The sequence below is a fragment of the Alosa alosa genome, chromosome 6, assembly GCF_017589495.1.
Source record: "Alosa alosa isolate M-15738 ecotype Scorff River chromosome 6, AALO_Geno_1.1, whole genome shotgun sequence".
In the NCBI taxonomy this organism is placed as follows: domain Eukaryota; kingdom Metazoa; phylum Chordata; class Actinopteri; order Clupeiformes; family Clupeidae; genus Alosa; species Alosa alosa.
In genome coordinates this window covers 22,410,304-22,429,972 of record NC_063194.1, presented here as the reverse complement: position 1 = coordinate 22,429,972, position 19,669 = coordinate 22,410,304, and the positions used below count along the sequence as shown (strand labels likewise).

General features: G+C 42.8%; 2 protein-coding genes across 2 annotated transcripts in view; both read right to left on the bottom strand.

The window, feature by feature from the left end:
- ngfra (nerve growth factor receptor a (TNFR superfamily, member 16)) overlaps window positions 1-4,726 on the bottom strand; it is a 37,037-nt gene extending 32,311 nt beyond the window's left edge. Inside the window, 1 exon segment of the mRNA XM_048246856.1 lies at window positions 4,327-4,726. Coding sequence (XP_048102813.1) covers window positions 4,327-4,362 — 36 coding nt within the window. The 5' untranslated portion in view covers window positions 4,363-4,726.
- A 10,963-nt stretch (window positions 4,727-15,689) lies between these two features.
- LOC125296360 lies at window positions 15,690-19,277 on the bottom strand. Its single transcript, XM_048246240.1, has 7 exons — window positions 18,938-19,277; window positions 18,481-18,618; window positions 18,211-18,309; window positions 17,345-17,443; window positions 16,616-16,756; window positions 16,353-16,425; window positions 15,690-16,200 (listed from the first exon to the last, which is right to left on the bottom strand). The coding sequence occupies exons 1-6, from the start codon at window positions 19,035-19,037 to the stop codon at window positions 16,385-16,387; spliced, it is 618 nt and encodes a 205-aa protein (XP_048102197.1). The 5' UTR covers window positions 19,038-19,277; the 3' UTR covers window positions 15,690-16,200; window positions 16,353-16,384.
- Window positions 19,278-19,669: the final 392 nt, after the last annotated feature.

Here is a 19,669-nt window from a genome sequence, read left to right as displayed (position 1 = left end):
GGAGAGGAGAGGAGAGGAGAGGAGGAGAGAGGAGAAGAGAGGAGAGGAGAGGAGAGGAGAGTAGAGGAGAGGAGAGGAGAGGAGAGGAGAGGATGGGGCAGGAGAAGAGAGGAGAAGAGAGGAGAGGAGAGGATGAGGCAAGAGAAGAGAGGAGAGGAGAGGAGAGGAGAGGGAGGGAGAGAGAGGAGAGGAGAGGAGAGGAGGAGAGGAGAGGATGGGGCAGGAGAAGAGGGCAGAGGAGAGGAGAGGAGAGGATGGGGCAGCAGAAGAGAGGAGAAGAGAGGAGAGGAGAGGAAGGGGCAGGAGAAGCGAGGAGAAGAGAGGAGAGGAGAGGATGGGGCAGGAGAAGAGAGGAGAGGAGAGGAGAGGATGGGGCAGGAGAAGAGAGGAGAAGAGAGGAGAGGAGAGGAGAGGATGGGGCAGGAGAAGAGAGAGGAGAGGAGAGGATGGGGCAGGAGAAGAGAGGAGAGGAGAGGAGAGGAGAGGATGGGGCAGGAGAAGAGAGGAGAGGAGAGGAGAGGATGGGGCAGCAGAAGAGGGCAGAGGAGAGTACAGGAGAGCGGTGGGAGGGTGAGGAAAACAACAGTCACGGCCAATTAAAAATCACCACAGGATATTATACACACCTCCTTTATCTGATTATAATGAACTTCATTACAATGACTACGTCATTACATAATTAGTTTCAATCATTACCATTTACTCAAATCTTTCAGTTGAAAGCATGCATTCAACCCTATCAAATCTGTTTGCATTGTGACTAAGAATGGAACAGTTTAAGCCACTGCTCAGTTCTTGCGCAACTCCAAAATTCCTTAAACCAACCACACAGTCTCTCTAGAGCATTTCCTTGAAGAGCAGCCCATAATCAGACAGATCGGACACTGTACAAATTGAGCGTATGGTTCGGCTCCAGTGCATCTCATCACTGACGCCCCAGCTCCAGCTCCACTGTTGGCCTGTCCTGAGCTGGGTTGGGCTGGGCTGGGCTAGAGTGGACATGCAAGCCCCTCTGTCCATGGACCCACGCAGCAGTGGCAGCTGCTCTCACTAAACTGTCCTGAGGAACATTACTGGCACCAATCCTCCTGAATACAGCACTGTCAAACACGAGCTCTGAATGCACTTACTGTAACTAAACAGCTAGAGCCCTGCCCCAAATACACAAGACACACACACACACACGCCTTTAAGGAGCTCTAAAACAATAACAGTAGTTGGTCCAACATAGTTATTACAGATGTGCCCACACACACATGCACACACGCACAGAAACACACACACACACACACACATACACACACACAAACACATAGAGCATACACCCTCACATGTTCTCCCCTATTGGTGTATAAAATGTGTTTACGAACATCTAAACACTCATTAACACCCTCACAAGTATTAATTGGCACTCACATACAACAGCACCCACGTACACATGTGCTCTCTCTCTCTCTCTCTCTCACACACACACACACACACACACACACACACACAAACACACACATACACATTCACATAAACATGCCCCCTTAATAAACAAACACTCATTCCTTTTGATTTTCAGGAAGGTGCCTGTGTGTTTATCTAGACTTGTTAACACTCTTTATCTCATTTTCTCCCAAACTCAGTCAACACTTTGTGCTTTGGTGGCTTAATAAGAGCATTAGCAAAACATTTGGACTATAAAATGCTCTCTCTGTCTACTCATCTCTCTCTCTCTCTCTCTCTCTCTCTCTCTCTCTCTCTCTCTCTCTCACACACACACACACACACACATAGAGATGTATAAAGAAGTAGGGACCAAGGAGGAGGCAGAGAATGGGAGTGAACGGAGCTTTTCTGCTTTTTTTGGGGGTCTCTGAGTGCTCATTAATGAGGACTCGCTCCTCATTTTGCTGCCTGTTCACATGTCTCGCTGGCTGCCCCCTGAGACCCAGGCTAAACTGTGCAGAGCCTCATTCACAAAGCCCGTGCAGAGAGGTGGGGTGGGAAGGTGGGCGTTAATACTGGGGGACCTGCCGCCGCTGCATCCGTGGCCAGGCACCGCGAGTCCACTCAGGCTGAAATGCTGATGGATGGCTCTCTAAATGTTTTATAAGTGTTTGGGAGGAGTGGCGGTCTGGAAAGAGGAATGGAGGTGTCTCTGGGTGTGTGTGATTTGTCATCTGGTGCAGGAAGGGTGCCTGTCTGGCCCATAGCATAAACACAGAGAGGTGCAAGTTCCATGTCCATACGTGAACAAGCAGAAATTCCCTCTATATTGCACAATAACCAACCATCAGTCTTGTACATGGGGCCCACACACACACACACACACACATACATACTTTCTCTCTTTCCTCTGGTATCCCTCTCTTTCTCTTTGATGCCTGTGCCAGACATCTTTACTGGCAGACGACCATAAGGCTTGTTGCACAATGTGAAACTGAGGCTGAAATCGGGGAGCAACTCCATGTAGGCCGCACTGACTCTAACCAGAACTAAAGACAGATTCCCTCCCTCAAACGGTCCCAGCACCATTTGTCTCCTCAGTGACGTCACTCCCTGCATGTCTGTCGTACAGTACAAACCCTGCCTCTATTCCCTCTCTTCCATCCATTCTCTCAGTTACTAGCTGTTCCTCCACATTGCATCTCCTCCTCTCTCTCTCGTTCAGTTTCTCACTTCAGCCCATTCAGAAACAGATGTATTTGCGCAGCAGCCAGCGCTGATTCACTTCTCTTGTCGGCTCAGCAGCCTCTCTCCTGCATCCCCCTCTCTCTCTCCCTCTCTCTCTTTCTCTCGCCCTCTCTCAGCCTCACTCCCCGGTTCCATTCATGAGCAGATGCTTGCAATTCCCTCCTCCATTCTTGCCTGGTCTCCACTCTTTTCACTTGCTGTGCCCTCCCTTTCAACTCCCTGCTATCCGGCAGCCTCTGCTGCCAAACTCCCATATCAGCATCTCTTCTTGTCCTCTCTCCAACAGGAGCTGTCCATCCTTTTGGCTGAAATCCCTCCATCTCTTTCACTTCACTTTAAATCACCATGCGCTTCGCTAAGCGCCCTGTCTGGTTGACTTACACACTTACATAGCGATGTTACAAGGAGCCCTCCTAGGACTGCTTGCACTCCCACCACTTTTACGGACAATTACAGAGTTTATGTATCAATTAAATCTGAATAACGAGCAGCGCCGCCGCCGCGCCGTCAAAGAGTTGTCATAACAGACAGCCAGCCCCACCGCCGTTTCTCACCCCTTTCTCGTGACGGACAAAGTGTGGAGAATTGCAATTACCCGCGCCCTACACCTGGAGGAAACCCAAGTACAAGTCTGATCGCTTTTGCAAATCAGATCATACAAAAGAGGTCAAATTTTAATTCGACATACAAGCAATTCCTTTGGTTAAAGGCCATTAGGCTACGTGCTGCAAGGTGACGTTTATGGTTGATCTGTTAATGGAATGCTTAGCCTATGGTCAGGGAATCACAGAGCATTAATCAGAGCATCTGGCACTCTTACTTTTGAAGTGCTATCGTAATGTTTCAACCATGTCATTGTGCAAGCAGTCAGGTCATTCTAAAAATAATTGTTAAAATATCAGGGCCATGTAGGCCTAGTCCTCGCTTTATCGGCCAAGTGATACTGTTTTAAATTAACCAAAACTGCTGAATGTGTATCATAGTTTATCAGAGAACTAAGAACATATCTGCTTCGATTTTTGCTAAATTACCCTGGCTACGCTTCCAACCCAGACTACATTTCTATTTTCATTCACTGAATTATGTTTGGCACACATACTCCCTTACGAAACTTGCTCAAAACAGCTTCCAAGTTAAGGTTTCACTTTGATTATCTGTCAACTGCAGGGGCTCGATTATTTATTGACAGACCATCGACCTGCTCAGATTCGTCTGAGTAGACTTCACAGTGACACTCGGATAGGTATGTTTACTTGAATTGCATATACAAGTCTAATTAAAAAAAAAAAAAAAAAAATTTCACGTGAAGTATAACGAAACATATTTGAAGATAAAGCCATGAGGTCTGTATTGAACAACACATTTTGTTTAAATACAGAACCAATTTATACAACACACGCAATGAAATACTGAAGAGTTAAATCGCGAATAGGTCAGATAATGCCACCGGTTCACCCTGCAAGCGCATTCTGAGCGCTGTACCGTGACCGCCTTCTTTAGGCTATAGTGTGACCCACGTCGGGCATTCTACGAAATCCCTCGTATAAAATCATTATTCAATCAATTAATCAAACTTAATAACACCCATGGCATTTCACACAGACTAAATCATATCACAGAAGTGAAGCCCCGCTGACAACTCACCACTCCACTCAGCAACACCAGCGACAAGGTACCCATGATGCGACAGTCCTTATCTGTGTCTATCTTCTAATCTCAAATCAATTGCAAAACCTATGCAAGGAACAGGTAGAAGGTGAAATGATCATAATAACTCCAGTGATCTTGCCGCGTAGTCTATATAGAGCATGTTTTACTCCCGTCCGAAGAAGCCGCGAAGGGGGACTTGGTGGGATGTGACTGGTCGGCGCGTCACTGTGACTGTCTCTAAACTGTCCTGTAGTAGCCCTACTCTAGGCTGCTGCGCGTTCTCGCAAGTGGTGATCGTTGCAAACAGAGCTGTCCTGTGCTGAACGCTGTCCAGTAGTGCACTGCGGAGGCGAGAGTCGTGCACGGGGAGAAATGAGAGGCTATATCTGCCTGCCCGTCCGGCGGAGCGCTTGTGTGTGTGTGTGTGTGTGTGTGTGTGTGCGCGCGCGTGCGTGCGTGCGTGTACGCGAGAGAGAAATTTGCTGCAGAAGACGAGTTGAGCAGGTTATACAGCAGAATAATTATGAAACTCGATTTACACAGCAATTAACTCTTTTTCTCCCGCTTTACTCTGTTACACATGTTCCCGAAATTAGAATCATTGAAATTAGAACTCATATCAATAAATTACTTGTGTTGCACTATTACTCTAGGGATGGAACCAAACAACTGTTGGGTTGCAAGTTATTTGCTTTGAAGTATCATGTTACTGCGTTGTTTCTATACAGGATTTACCATGCAGCTTTGACATAGCAGAGACTTTTAAGACGGGCCCTGCCTCTGACAGCACTGACGGACCACACGATGGCGACATTGACGACACCAGTACGAGTGCAAGTACACAACACCATTGCAAGAAAGAATGCAGAGATAATCAGGTAGCCAACATCTGGTACAGTTTTCTGGAAGACGTGTCATTTGATGTCACCACTGTACAAAATATTTAATCAAATAAATCATTTTGATGTTGGTAATGTCTTTATGTTCTCCATTTAGCATCATATACCCCAGGCTATCATACCCCAGGCTATCATATACCGGTAAGATGGACAAACTTTTTGGTGGAGTCAAGACTCATAATTGTTTTGTCTAGCTGTAGTTATTTTATAATCAAATAATGCATTTTCAATTTAAGCACTATCAGGTTGCTTTGTAAAGATAATCATTTTCTCAAAACTTGACACCAAATGCTTTCATCAATGACATTCAGGTAGGCTATAGGTTTATAGATGTTCACAGTCATGTTGGCAAATGCTAATGGTGGTATATCAGAACAAAGGGCAGAATGCACAAAAGAGAAGAGAAGATAGAGAGATAGATAGATAGATAGATAGATAGATAGATAGATAGATAGATAGATAGATAGATAGATAGATACTTTATTGATCCCCAAGGGGAAATTCAGGGGGTCTCAGTAGCATACAGACATCACACACAACATGCACTTACAACAGAAATGGTAAATATAAGTATAAGTATAAACATATAACCAAACTCCACTGTACAATAGAGACAGTAGGAGATGTCTAAGGAGATGTCTAGGAAAAACTAACTAAACTAAATACTAAATATACTATATAAATTAAATGTAAAAAATCCAGTGTGCTTGAGGGTGATCAAGCATGAAACGCTTGTAGTGACAGGGCCTGTAGTTCTGTGTGCATGGTGAGGTGCTCAAGAGAGTGAGTGTCATGGTGAAGGTGCAAAAGTAGTCCAACAGTGCAACAGTGCAATAATAAGGTCTAGAGACCAGCATAAATAATATGGACAAATAGGAGAGTAAAGTATAATGTAGACAAGGTAATATAAAAAACTATAAACTATAAACTATAATGTGTGCTAATATAGCATGAAAAACAGTGTAGCAGGAAAAAATTAGTAAAAACATTAGGCTGTGGACATTAGTAAAACAGTAGTAAAACAGTAGTAAAGCAGTAGTGGGCAGTCAGTACTCAAACATGGAGAGGGTGAAGAGGCAGACAGACTAAGCAGAGAAGTCTATCTCTCCTCTTCCCTTTAGTGAAGCATTGAACAGTTCAATGGCCCTGGGGACAAATTACTTCCTCAGCCTTTCAGTTGTGCATGGCAGTGAGCTAAGTCTCCAGCTGATCAAGCTCTTTTGCTTTTTAATAGTGCTGTAGAGTGGATGGCATTCATTGTCCAAGATGTTGATCAGTTTGTTCAGGGTCCTTTTGTCAGATATTAAAGTGATGCACTCCAGTTCAGCTCCCACTACAGAGCCAGCCTTCCTTACCAGCCTGTCAAGTCGCCCAGCATCCTTCTTCTTTGTGCTTCCTCCCCAGCATACCACTGCATATAAGAGGACGCTGACCACAACAGATTGGTAGAACATCCTGAGGAGCTTGCTGCACACATTGAAGGACCGCAGCCTCCTCAGGAAGTACAGCCTGCTCTGCCCTTTCTTGTAGAGTGCGTCAGTGTTGGCTGACCAGTCCAGTTTATTGTCCAGGTGGAGACCCAGATACTTGTAGGTGCTTATCACCTCCACATTGACCCCATCAATGGAGACTGGTAGCAGAGCGGGCTTAGACCTGCGGAAATCCACCACCATCTCCTCGGTCTTTGAAGTGTTGAGTTGAAGGTGATCGAGTTTGTACCATTGCACAAAGTCCTCCACCAGGCTCCTGTACTCCTCCACTTGCTCGTCCCTGATACACCCCACAATTGCAGTATCGTCAGAAAACTTCTGCATGTGGCATGACTCGGTGTTGTAGCAGAAGTCAGATGTGTACAGGGTGAACAGGACTGGAGAGAGCACATTTCCCTGTGGCGCTCCGGTGCTGCTGATCACAGTGTCAGAGAGACAGTTCTTCAGTCTGACGAACTGTGGTCGCTCGGTCGGGTAGTCTGTAATCCAGGTTACCAGAAGCAGGAACACTGTCCTTAAAACATAATAATTCCAGGTCTGGGCATTCAATGGATTTGGAAATAAAAAGTTTTTATTTTAATGAGCAAGAAAGCCTTTAAGCACACATCAACATGTTAGCGTGTGCCTTCTTGGGTATTCTTACAGTATACTCTACTTACTGTAGCCTACCTTTTGAGATCTTTAGGTTTAGGTTGTTCTGTGATTGCTCAATCAATCAATCATTCATTCAAGCAATCAATGACACAGACTAACTCCATATAGATCTATATAGATTTTAATGTATTTTATCAATCTTTAATTCTATTATTTAATTGTATTGTATAAAACTACAATTTTGCCATTTCTTTTTATTTAGACTGTGGCTATGTGAGGGCATCAAATCTGATGACCTGCTTCTAGTTATGACAAACTGATTTCAGGGGATATATTGCTCATGATTTTCAAAAAAGATGTGATGACACAGCACATCTGGGAAATAAGAGGCCAGACACTAGTCATGTAAAGGTTTTGTTGCAGGCAGTTTCAGGCCTTTTCTGAGATATGGCCTTACTTTTAAGAGCTCTTAAGAGCTGTGGCTCAAACACTCACCTAGTGTTTCCTCTCATCATCACATTAACTGCAAGTGCACGCTCTCATGGGGAATAGCCCAAAGTGGTGTTTTTTTGATTATGCATTAGGGGTGGCCAATCACAGTTCAGTATCTAGACTCAGCTTAATTCTCTAATCCAATGGTGTGTGGATGGTGGAGAAGGCCCGGTGCACTCACAGGAGAACCTGAGCCTGAGGAGTGTGAAGGTGGAGTGTATAGAATGTCATGTACCAGTTTGGATGCTTCTATTGATCACTGGAGCTGTCAATAAACCACATCCTACAAAAAACCCACACTCACACTTCCTTCTTCTCAGTTTCTCTATCTACAAGCTTTTGAATTTGTGTCTTCCATTACACTCATTCGCATACAGGATATGAGTCTAAAATATATGTATGTTTGTTTGTAGATGTTGGACATATACTGTACTCTATAGATAGACTCTCATCAAGTAGGATGCATTTTTTGTATATAAGGAGCTGAATTAAAATCTCTCTTTAATCTTTATTCAGTGTTTTAGAGTGGCCTACTCATGTGGTAAAGGTATCATGTCCCCCCTGTTGCCCTTATTTATAGTGGAGTGTTTTTTTTGTGGTTTTGAAGATATGGTTAATTCATATGTTAGAAAATATTATTGTGCAGTCACCATGTGATATCCTGTTGTTCATCATATGAGTAATAATAGCCGACTTTAGCCTATTATGTCCATTCCATCCTTTTTCATTGGCCACCTTTGCTTTTGTTGACCTGATACCTACGCACACCTATTGAAAAAAAACTACTGGCCGGAACAGACACAAACTTGTCCTGAACAGAAACTACCATTCCCCTTGGCAGTTTTATCATGGGCTGATTTCAAGCACCTCTTTTGATTTGCCGAGCTGAACACCTGGCTCGTAAGAGCCCATGGCTAAAAGCTACAAAAAATACACTACCAATTGTGAGGCCATAAATAGCTGGCGGTGCTGCAGACGAGCTCCACAACACACAGCCAGTGTGCTGACCTTGTTGTATTGCTCTGTCACACACGTTCTGTTCCCTCCTCTTACGTATCATTTTCCTCTTGGATATGATTATTCTGCAAAACTGGCCGATGTCCTTTCACGTAGAGAGGTCGCGAAGACACCATAATACTGCTCTTAAGAAAGTAAGAGGAAGCCTGATCACTGAACTTGATAGACATACTGCCAAGACAAAAGGCTTACCTCTGTAACCCAACACAACCCACAAATGTGGGGAGATGAAGGTTGTTTGTGGGCTTCAAAGGCTCAGGGCTGCTCATGGAACCTTTTCCACAAATGGGATCAAAAAAAAAAAGGTTCTGTTTGTAAAGGTTCCTCTGACCATGGAATAGGGAACAGGGACGTCGTTAGGCCTATTTTGGGGGGGCTGAAGCCACTCTAAGATGATCAAGAGCCCCTCTAAAAATATATATATCATAATGTGTCCAAATTCACATCTATTATTCTCTGTTGAATTGCTCACGGAGTACTTATCTCACATAAATCACACAGATGTCACATGAAATAGCGGAACCGGAGCTTTTCAACAATATTGATTTTAATTTCCCAAGGAAATTAACGTTGGACATACATGAAATTTCATCATAATTCCGTTCCCGAGTTTTGAAATTGCAGAACATTTCTACATGGTATCCAACTTTGAGCATTGAATCAAACATTGATCGTGGCATGCACAGATCAACTGTGCTTTTGAATATTTCTACCATCATGCTTCATGCTTCATGCTTGGGTTCAGATGAATGCAACAATCATACACAAATGATTTTTCCTTGACATAAAGGCTGACATAAGATATATGCAAGCATCACATCATACTTTCCCAGATATGGGTAGCCTATACTGTCTTGAAAACTATAGCCTAGCATAACAGATGGCCCTTACAATGACCAAGAGCTTAATAGTAAAATTACACTGAAATTGCCTAGGCCTCAAAGGACTCATATTTGCAGTGGATTCTATTAATTAAAATACCTAATGTAACTTCACAACAGTTCATGACAACCCCCTAAAGTTGTTTTGTTTTGGTGTGCCACCCCAATATTTTCAATAGCCTCAACTGGCCACCCTTGTTAACCTTTTCTGGGGGCACCACTGGCAAGCTAGGCCTACAATTCCAGTCCCTGCAGACTGTTGTTATAATTAGCAATATAATCAGTAATATTGCGAGAGTGAAAACATGGCATGGTGTCACTGTTACCAATTCATTGAAGCCCTTTTAAGGTGTTTTTGAAGTTTTTCAGGCACGCTCTATGCACGCGCATTACCTACAACCCTGGGGGCTAAAAACACAACAAAAAGCCTCACTGAATAACTATCAGACATAAAAAACCAAAATAAAATAAAATACTATTTTACTGTGCATACTGTCACCTTGATTTCCGTCATGAAACAACCTATTCAGAATCAGTTGGCGAATAGAAAAGATCAAAGTAAGTAAAGTAGGTCAAAATGATTTCTAAGGCACATTTATACACAGCTTACGCTGACCAAAGTGCTGTACAGAGTGCAAAGTAACAGATAAAAGTACATACACTTACACACTGTACACATTAAAATGGAACAGCAAAGGACAAACACAGAATTACAGAAATAGCAAGTTGGACATTAGAGAGCCAAGAAGGCCAGAGAAGTGAGCCGGTGAGTTTTGAGCCCAGATTAAAAAGCAGTAATGGAGGGGGCATTCCTTTTGTCAAGTGGCAGCTGATTCCACAAGGGTCTCCTTTTTGCCTGAGCCGAGAGCGAAGGAGATGAAGAAGACCTTTACTGCAAGATCTAAGAGACTTGGGGGCTGAGTGGTGATGTATGAGGTCGGAGATGTAGATGACATGAGATGAAGTTTGGGGCCAGACCGTTTAGTGCTTTAAAAACATGAATGGGATTTTGAAAGGAATCCTAAAATGGACTGGGAGCCAGTGGGGTAATATTTGTCTATGTTTTGATATCAGTCAGCAGCTTTGCCGCTGGATTCTGGACCAGCTGTAAGCATGTTAGTAGGAATTGAGGGAGACCTAGGTAGAGGGAATTACATTAATGTAGCCGTTTTTATGAATGAATGATCAACTTTTTTCAAATCGTGATATGACAGAAAGGGTTTAAATTTAAGAATTGTTCTGAACTGATAAAAGCTTTTATGGACAACTGACTAAATGTGTTTGTCAAGTCAGAGTTCAGAATCAAAGATAACACCCAAGTTATATATGCAAGCTATATGCAAGTTTTTTGCATATAGTTTTACTGTCTACACATAGATCAATGAACACACAAAGTTATGAATCTGTCACAGGAGTGAGAAAGAGGCATGAAGAAAAGGACATGCATAGGAATATATCATTCATGTCCACTGACATTTGGGCAACTAATATACCCTGTGTATATTGATACAGCAGTGTATCTTGGCACCACTCTCACATTGTGACACATCAAGAGCTTTGGCAATTGCATTTTCATAGTGACTTCTCTGATCTCTAAGTTCTGAAGCCATCTGCTCTTTTTAGCAAGGCTTTGCACAGATCTGTTTAGACTCAACCCATACCTTGTTTGGACAGAGCCTGACAAATCTGCATTACAGATGGGGTCAGCTCATTTCTGCCACTGGGGGTCTCAGATGGGGTCAGTACGTTTCTACCGTAGGGGGTCTCAGCCCAGCATGCACTGCAGCTGAGGGGTGACAGGAAGACGCTGGTGTGGGAGCTAGACAAGGCCCTTATCTCAGGGTATGGCCCAGAATGCATTTGTGCATGACAGAGACCACAAGGGACCACAAGGAGGATATCATGTGTGTGTGTGTGTGTGTGTGTGTGTGTGTGTGTGTGTGTGTGTGTGTGTGTGTCTGTGTGGTGTGTGTGTGTGTGTGTGTGTGTGTGTGTGTGTGTGTGTGTGTGTGTGTGTGTGTGTGTGTGTGTAAGCAGTAAAGAGAGAAGGCGGGGGGCAAGGGAGGAAGGGAAAGAGAGAGAAGAACACATGTTAGAACCAGAGACTCACCTGTGAGCATTTACCAGCAGTGTCACTTTTGACGAAGAAATATGGCTCCTTTTCTGAGGTGTGGGTGAGGAGCTTTTCTCCATGACAGCACGTCTCATATAGCTGATGTACGGTGCATGTTATGAGGATGTGTGGAACACAGCCAGACTGCAGGGGGCACAGATGGATGCACATTCCTCTGTTCGCCAGGAGACGCCACGGTCTTGGTTTACCTTTAGTGCTCGTGTTCTGTGGGATTGGACTCCTGACAGTGTGCTTTGGTCTTATATACTGTAATGGCTTCTGAAGGGGTTCAAAGGGAGGCGGCGAGGCGGCGCGGCAGAGTGGCAGACTGGTGAGAAATGGAAAGGGCTCCGAGCCAGCCTGAGTCCTTTTACACAAGCCAGGCTCCCTCACGCATATCCTCTTATGGGAACCAGGACCTTCCTACAACCTCTCCATGCTACCCATTCTTCTTCTCTTTCTCTGTCCCTCCCTCATGCACACACACATTCTTTATCTGTCTATCTATCTATCTATCTATCTATCTATCTGGTTGTCTTTTATCATAAACAAATGTTGCCATTCTTGCCCAGATAAAGCTTACCTGCCTACCACTGTCTCACAGAGTGTAGACAGGTTTCCTTTTTCTTTTTCGAACATTAGCCACTTCTTGTTTACTGAGATGAGCACATTATGCTCACTGAGGTAGAAGTCTATTATCCAGTCTAAGATGTGGAAAGTGTGCTATCAAATATCTGTAATCCATCATGCAGTGCACTAAGCTCAGTTGATGAGTCTAATCGCTCCTCAGCCTCTCTTTCTCTCTCTCTTTCTATCGCTCTCTATCTATAACTCTCCTCTGTCATACACACACGTCGTACACACATTTACAAACACAACAAACACACACACACACACTTTCTCCACAGGCAAGTGGCTTTGTGTCCATGTGGAGAGTGAAGATCTATGGTTGTACTCGGGATGCTCTCCCTGACCCCTCCTCAGTATCCCAGGTATGACTCACCCGCCAAAGTGCCGCGGTCACGAGGTAATTAAGTAGACTGCCGCGGGGCGAGACGGATGCTGGCCGGCGCGTTTTAGATCATAACCACACACACTCTGTGTGTGTGTGTGGGGGGGGGGGTAAAGAGAGAAGCACAGCCTTTGTGCTCGTGTCTGTGTGTGTGGGTTGGAGAGAGATGGTGAACATCGAGAGACAGAGAGAGAGAGAGAAAAAAAATGGAGGTCTTTCATAAATATCACAATGGAAATTCATTGTCACCATCATCTTTGATTTCATTCAGAGTGAGGACAATTTGAACCCCCGTGGCAATTCAGAGTAATAAGCATGCTTACATTTGAATGGTTGCACCATCCAGCCCCCTACAAAAGGGCCTACAGACTGGTTCCATGGAGATTCTGTGAGCTTGTGTGTACTCAACAAAACTGAAAAAAAAAAAGGGTTTAAAGAAACTCTTTTAGGCTACTGAGTTTAAAATCTCCTCAAAGTGAACTTTTGAAAGTGGTTTTGAAATATGCCAAACTAGACATTCATAAACTGAACCAGCAGAGGAGGAGTTGGATGTGATGGGTTTCATATTACCCATATCAAGGTTTGAAAAATGTCCACCTTGGTTTTCACTTTGCTCTCATCTTCAACCAGGTTTAGAACACAACACACCAGTGAATACTTAAGACACATACACACAGTCACATGCACAGTCACACGCACACACATACTCCTCTGTGTGCATTGTACCATGTTTATAGGCTTTTTATTGGCTGGAATGCCTTTTGTCATATATGGCCCGTGAATCCTGGTGATGGGATGACGGCACATGGTGAAATCAAACGGAGAGCTGCAGCATCTCGTACATCACAGAAACATTCTGAATGAGTACTGAAGCTCAGAGTAATAGTGCACTGCATTACGGCCTCAAACGACATGGTCAACAGATGTCAGACAGCAGCTTTAGAGTTATGATCACCTGAGTCTGTACAAAACAGATACACGTATGTGTGTGTGTGTGTGTGTGTGCACAGATGAAATTGTGTTTTTTTTGCGTGTGTATGATCAGGGGTGGAGTGGGAGATTTCAAGCTCCAGCAGCCCCCTCCTGATGGGAGTGTGACCCAGCTTGGGCCGGATTCTTATTTTGGGGGGGAAATCCCAAACATGTCGCGACCACTGAACTAAAATCTTCAGTAGTCTGTGTGTGTAAAGTTATAGGTATAGATAGAGACCTTTTGGAAAACGCAGAGGAAATAATCAGTCACTCGTGCACATCCAAGATGTAGAAAATATTTTATTTGAAAAGGTACAAAAGAATCCAAACACACACCATTTTGGAGTACAATTTTGAAACACTAACTTTTTGATATTGTATTTATACTGTACATAATTACACTAATACATTTTTAGACACATCTAGTAGACATGCTTCTTGAACTTAACTACATTGCAATCATGTTGCATTTAGATGTTCTTTATCTGACAATTAATTTGATAGAATGATTATTATGTATCCGTTTTGCGTCAGGGTCCGGTTTGCCCTGCCGGGACTTATTTTCCGATAATGACAGGTGGACAATACATTATCCCTGTACTGTATGCTGAACTATTTTGAGGTTTATTCATTCACACCAGTTAACATTAATTTAGGCTACTCAACTTTGCAAGTGAACTTCTAGGTAGTCCAAAATCATTAACAGTGTAATATTCTGTGAACACTAACCTTGTGGCTCTTTGGAGTGTACTATGACAATCAAATGATCATTCCGTGTTATTTCATTTCACTATGTTCACGTCCATGTTAATGTCTGTTCTGTTTAGTAGCTCAAGGAAGGAACGGTTTCAAAATCAAAAATTAAATCGAATCGAGGATTTGGAGAATCGTGACACCCCTAGTCCCTATACGTATCACTTTTGTAGTCAGTATTTTGTAGTAAGTCAGTTAGTAAGTAAGAGTCTTAGAGTAATTATGTGAGTATATACATTCAATTCTGTCTGATTTACAGTAAAAACAATAATAGGTCAGGTTGGCTATATAGAAGTACTCAATGTAATCATTATTACTGCAACAGACTCAGACTCAGACTCAGACTCCCGGTTCCGGCGCCGTCAGGTGTGGCAGCCTACTCAGCAGCTCCGTGTCTTAGTGTTTGTTTCTACGTCTTTTCCTTGAATTTCCCCTGGGGATCAATAAAGTATCTATCTATCTATCTATCTATCTATCAAAATGTCATTACAAGGGCTGTGCAACATGAAAAGGACCCTTGCGAGACAACAGTATTCGTGTTTTACACAGTAATTGTGAAGAAACAGTACAAATCCAGTATTTGTACAGGCAGTCAGTCACATACCTCTGTTTCCCTCAGTTGCTTCCTTCACGTTTTGTCTTTCGTATGGACTTTACAGGAAGCGACCGAGAGAAACAGAGGTATGCAAGTACCTGTACAAACACTGCATTTATACTGTTTCTTCACAATTACTGAGTTAAACACATAGTGATGTCTCGTTAGGATCCTGTTTGTGTTGCACAGCCCTTGTAATGACATTTTGAGTCTGTAAAGTGAAGAGAAGTGAGAAGTGAGGTCCGCTCTAGCAATAATTTTCAAACATTTAAGGATCTATTTACCTTTAGGCTCTATTTACCTTGCATCTGACTAATTCATTTTTTTACCGTCATTGTTTGTAAATGTTTGTGTTTATTATTGTTATGAGGGCTTGTCATTACTAGGTTATTACAATTACTTACATTATTACAATTATTATTATTATTATTTTATTTTTTAAATATTCATTTAAATTTTATATTTTTAATATTTGTTATTTAATAGTAATAATATTCATTGTTCTGTGTAAGTTACTTTGGATAAATAAATATGAAATATGAATAAATATGAATAAAAATGGTGTCTGCTAAATAATCATAAACATAAACATAATAAAGGAACTAATGACCCTTAATAATAGTTTAAAGACACGTTTCTGATTTTCCAACTTATTTGGCGTCATTTAGGGGAATTGACTAAATACATTTTAGTACAGTAACTTTTGATTTTGTAAATATAGGGCTATCCTTATTCTTATACATCGCCATTACAATAAATGTTATTGAAGCATATTTGGACGCTAAGCTACAATGGGCTTAGTATACTTTGAAACTCTATTTTAGTATAGGCTATTTCAAATAAGTAGGTGTAAGTAAGTTTTGGCTACATGTGTGAGTGTACTAAGAGCCCCAAGGTCTGCTAAGTATTCCCAGGGTCTCCTGTCCCTCTCCCATCTTTCCATCCCCTCCACGCCCTTCCTATCTCAGGAAATCTCGGATGAGTGGACGTAGCAGTACCCTTGACCAGGTGGTCTCAGGTCAAGGACTGCAGTGTGGGGTAAGGCAAGTGCTGTGAGGCAAGAAAAAAGAAAAGAAAAACATAATGTATCAAGGTATTCATCACGTCATTTGAAAGAAAACAACACCACTACAGAATAGAAATAGTGAGATATTACCCTCCCTAAATTAAACAAACAAAAGCAAATCATATTTCTGACTCACTTGTGTGCGGGGGATGTGATGCGGTCATGTTCTCAGGCTCTGAACCCCTCCGGTGCAGCGGTGTTCACCTTCACTATAAAATTCACAAGGTGTCAAAAATAAGCAGGTTACAATCAGTCCCGTATGATTAAGGTAAGCTAACATTCCCCATTCAAGTCTATTAAACTATTAGTTCATATGGATTTAAAAAAATAAAATAAAAATCATGGCTTCTGGTTTTCCTCTACTCTAGAGAACCACTTTCTTTCTCTTTACTGACTTACTCAAGGCAAAGGGGTCCCCGTAGGCCAGGGAGAGGTACCAGCTATCCAGGTCCAGCTTGTACCCTCCTGACCGCACCTCAGGCCTGTGGTGGTCCTCCATACAGAGATGATGTGGGTCAGTCAGGCAGCTCTCACTCCAGCCTGATAAACAGAAGATCAGGAGTGAGCAAATGGAGTGAGCAAATGTAGCCTTGAACTTTGTTTCCAATGTGGTTTCACTGTGGGTGGTGCACACTAAAAAAAAATACTGTCATAGGCATATAACTAAAACATTTATCGTAAACGTGCTAATTACCAACCATTTCGTTCGAAAATTCTAAAACAACAATGTTTTTTTAATACTTCAAAATAACATTTGCTAAATGAACCTTACATTTTTCAGTAGCAATAGGTGTGTAGATTTGAACAAAATCTAGTTTGTACACGCAACCTTACAACACTGTTTACAGCTCTTCGAGTCACGTTAAAATGTAATTTTTGGTACATAGCTAATTTAGAGTGAGACATACACGTAAGAGGTTGGACATACGTGATGGTTGGTAATATGTGACGTTGCTTATTTATTAGGTAGGCTAATAAAGGCCTTTGCACTAGATACCTTGCCTTAGACTCATATAGAACAGACACCTTTAAACAACATTGGTACATCTGAAGCAATAAATTAGCTTAGCTATAGATAGCCGTATAAAACCAAGTCCCATCTTTCTTTAATCTGCCCTCTGAACTCACACTCCTCCAGGGGGTATGTGAGGCTGGCCCGAGTCTGGGCCAGGCTGACGACACTCTCTGCCTTCCTGAACCTCCCTGATGCAACGGTGTTCACATTCACTATAAAATTCACAAGGTGTGAAAAATAAAGGAAGTTACAATCAGTCCAGCATAAACAACATTTGACTCCCTAACCACAAGGTCTAGTCATGAAGAATGAGATTAAAGGGACATCAGGCAAGCCTGATGCTTTTTCTCTACGAAACTCCCCCTCGCTCGGTCTGAAGCTCTTTTCCTTTTCTTTGCGTCTTCTGTCAAGGGTTTTCGCTGCTTCTTCGCCGGCTCTGCCATTATACACACGTTTGCAACAATCTCTAGCGTTTCATTAGCCTGCCTGCTTTGGTCGGCGGGTAGGATACACTGAACTTGCAAGCGGGATATTCTTCTTACAGGCAGTAGGGGCGGGCGAGAGAGTCTTCATTCGCCCTGTAACGAGTCATTGAACCATATACCGACTTACGAAGATGAGTAATTAACACGAAAACGTTGCCTGGTGTCCCTTTAAATAGAATACATCCGATGGTCCTCTACTACTGCAGAGAATCACTACCTTTCTCATTACCGACTTACTCAGGGCGAAGGGGTCTCGATATGCCAGGGTCGGGTACCAGCTAGTGTGGTTTCACTGTGGGTGGTGCACACTAACAAAATACCGTCATAGGCATAAAATATTTAGGTAATAAAGCCAAACCCATTCTAACCCTTATAGAACAGACACCTTTAAACAACATTTGTACATATGAAGCAATAAGTTAGCTTAGCTATAGCTAGCCATAAGTCCTATAAAACCAAGTCCCATCTTTCTTTAATCTGCCCTCTGAACTCACACTCCTCCAGGGGGTACGTGAGGCTGGCCCGAGTCTGGGCCAGGCTGACGACACTCTCTGCCTTCCTGAACCTCCCCGATGCAACAGTGTTCACCTTCACTATAAAATTCACAAGGTGTGAAAAATGAAAGAAGTTAGAATCAGTCCAGTATAGATAACATTTGACTCCCTAACTACAAGGTCTAATCATGAAAAATGAGATTAAATAGAATACATCCGATGCTCCTCTACTACTGCAGAGAATCACTATCTTTCTCATTACTGACTTACTCAGGGCGAAGGGGTCCCCATTGGCCAGGGTCAGGTACCCGCTATCCAAGGCCAGCTTCTCCTCTCCTGACCGCACCTCAGGCCTGTAGTGGTCCTCCATACACAGATGTGGGTCAGTCAGGCAGCTCTCACTCCAGCCTGATAAACAAAAGATCCCACAGGAGTGAGCAATTGTAGCCTTGAACTTTGTTTCCAGCGTGGTTCACCGTGGGTGGTGCACACTAACAAAGAATACTATCATAGGCATATAACTAAAACATTTAGGTAGGCTAAAATTTGCCTTAGATACTTTGCCTTAGACACGTTAACCTTTAAACAACATTGGTAGGCTACATCTGAAGCAATACGTTAGCTTAGCCATAGTCCTGTAAAGCTATAGTCCTGTAAAACTACAGTCCGTAACTATAGCCCTATAAAACCAAGTCCAATCTTTCTTTAATCAGTCCTCTGAACTCACACTCCTCCAGGGGGTAAGCGAGGTCCACTTGCTCGGCCCAGCTCATCTCTCTTCCCTTCACCTCACCGACACCGCGGGCGTGGCCACTGTAGATCTCCATGGTAACCTAAACTTCAATTCTAAACCAGGCTAACTGCTACAAGTTGGCTGATTTTACTTACCTCTAAAAAACGGTTATTGTTAAGATTAACTCAGTCAAGATTTACAAATAAACTATTAAAAATGAAGCAATTGGTTAAATATATAAGACAATCAATCAAGTTAAACAATAAGCAATAAATAATAGTGTGAAATCGTCAAATCTCTGGAGCAAGCGCTTAGTATGTTCTCTCTCTGTATCAGCCAGGAGCAACTGACTGAACTGCCTAGAATTCAAAGAGTTCTAATGCAACGTAGAATGCTCCATTGTTGGTAGAATTCTCACAACATTCTAATCAGTGATGTCATGTGAAGGACATTGAAAAGCACTAGATCCACACCGCCTTGAAGTGAATTTACAAGCTGCTAGGTTCTAGGTGTCTTGATCATAGACAGTAAAAGGTCTTGCTCTGACATCAGCCATCTCTGTAGCTAGCTGACATCAGAGAGGGTTGAAGCAAAGCTCATCAAGGATCTTTACTAACATTACCTTCATGGAATAGCTTATCCACTATCCAGTTCGGATTGTTTTGTTGTAGGTCCACGATTTCAGCAACCTGGGGCATTCTGAATTTCGGGAGATACCTCAAATGT

Coding starts and splice junctions, on each gene's coding strand:
- LOC125296360 (XM_048246240.1), bottom strand. CDS start 19,037: ATGGAGATCTACAGTGGCCACGCCCGCGGTGTCGGTGAGGTGAAGGGA. Junction 17,444..18,210: donor CACGTACCCCCTGGAGGAGT/GTGAGTTCAGAG, acceptor TGAATTTTATAG/TGAATGTGAACACCGTTGCA. Junction 16,757..17,344: donor CACATACCCCCTGGAGGAGT/GTGAGTTCAGAG, acceptor TCTGTTTATCAG/GCTGGAGTGAGAGCTGCCTG.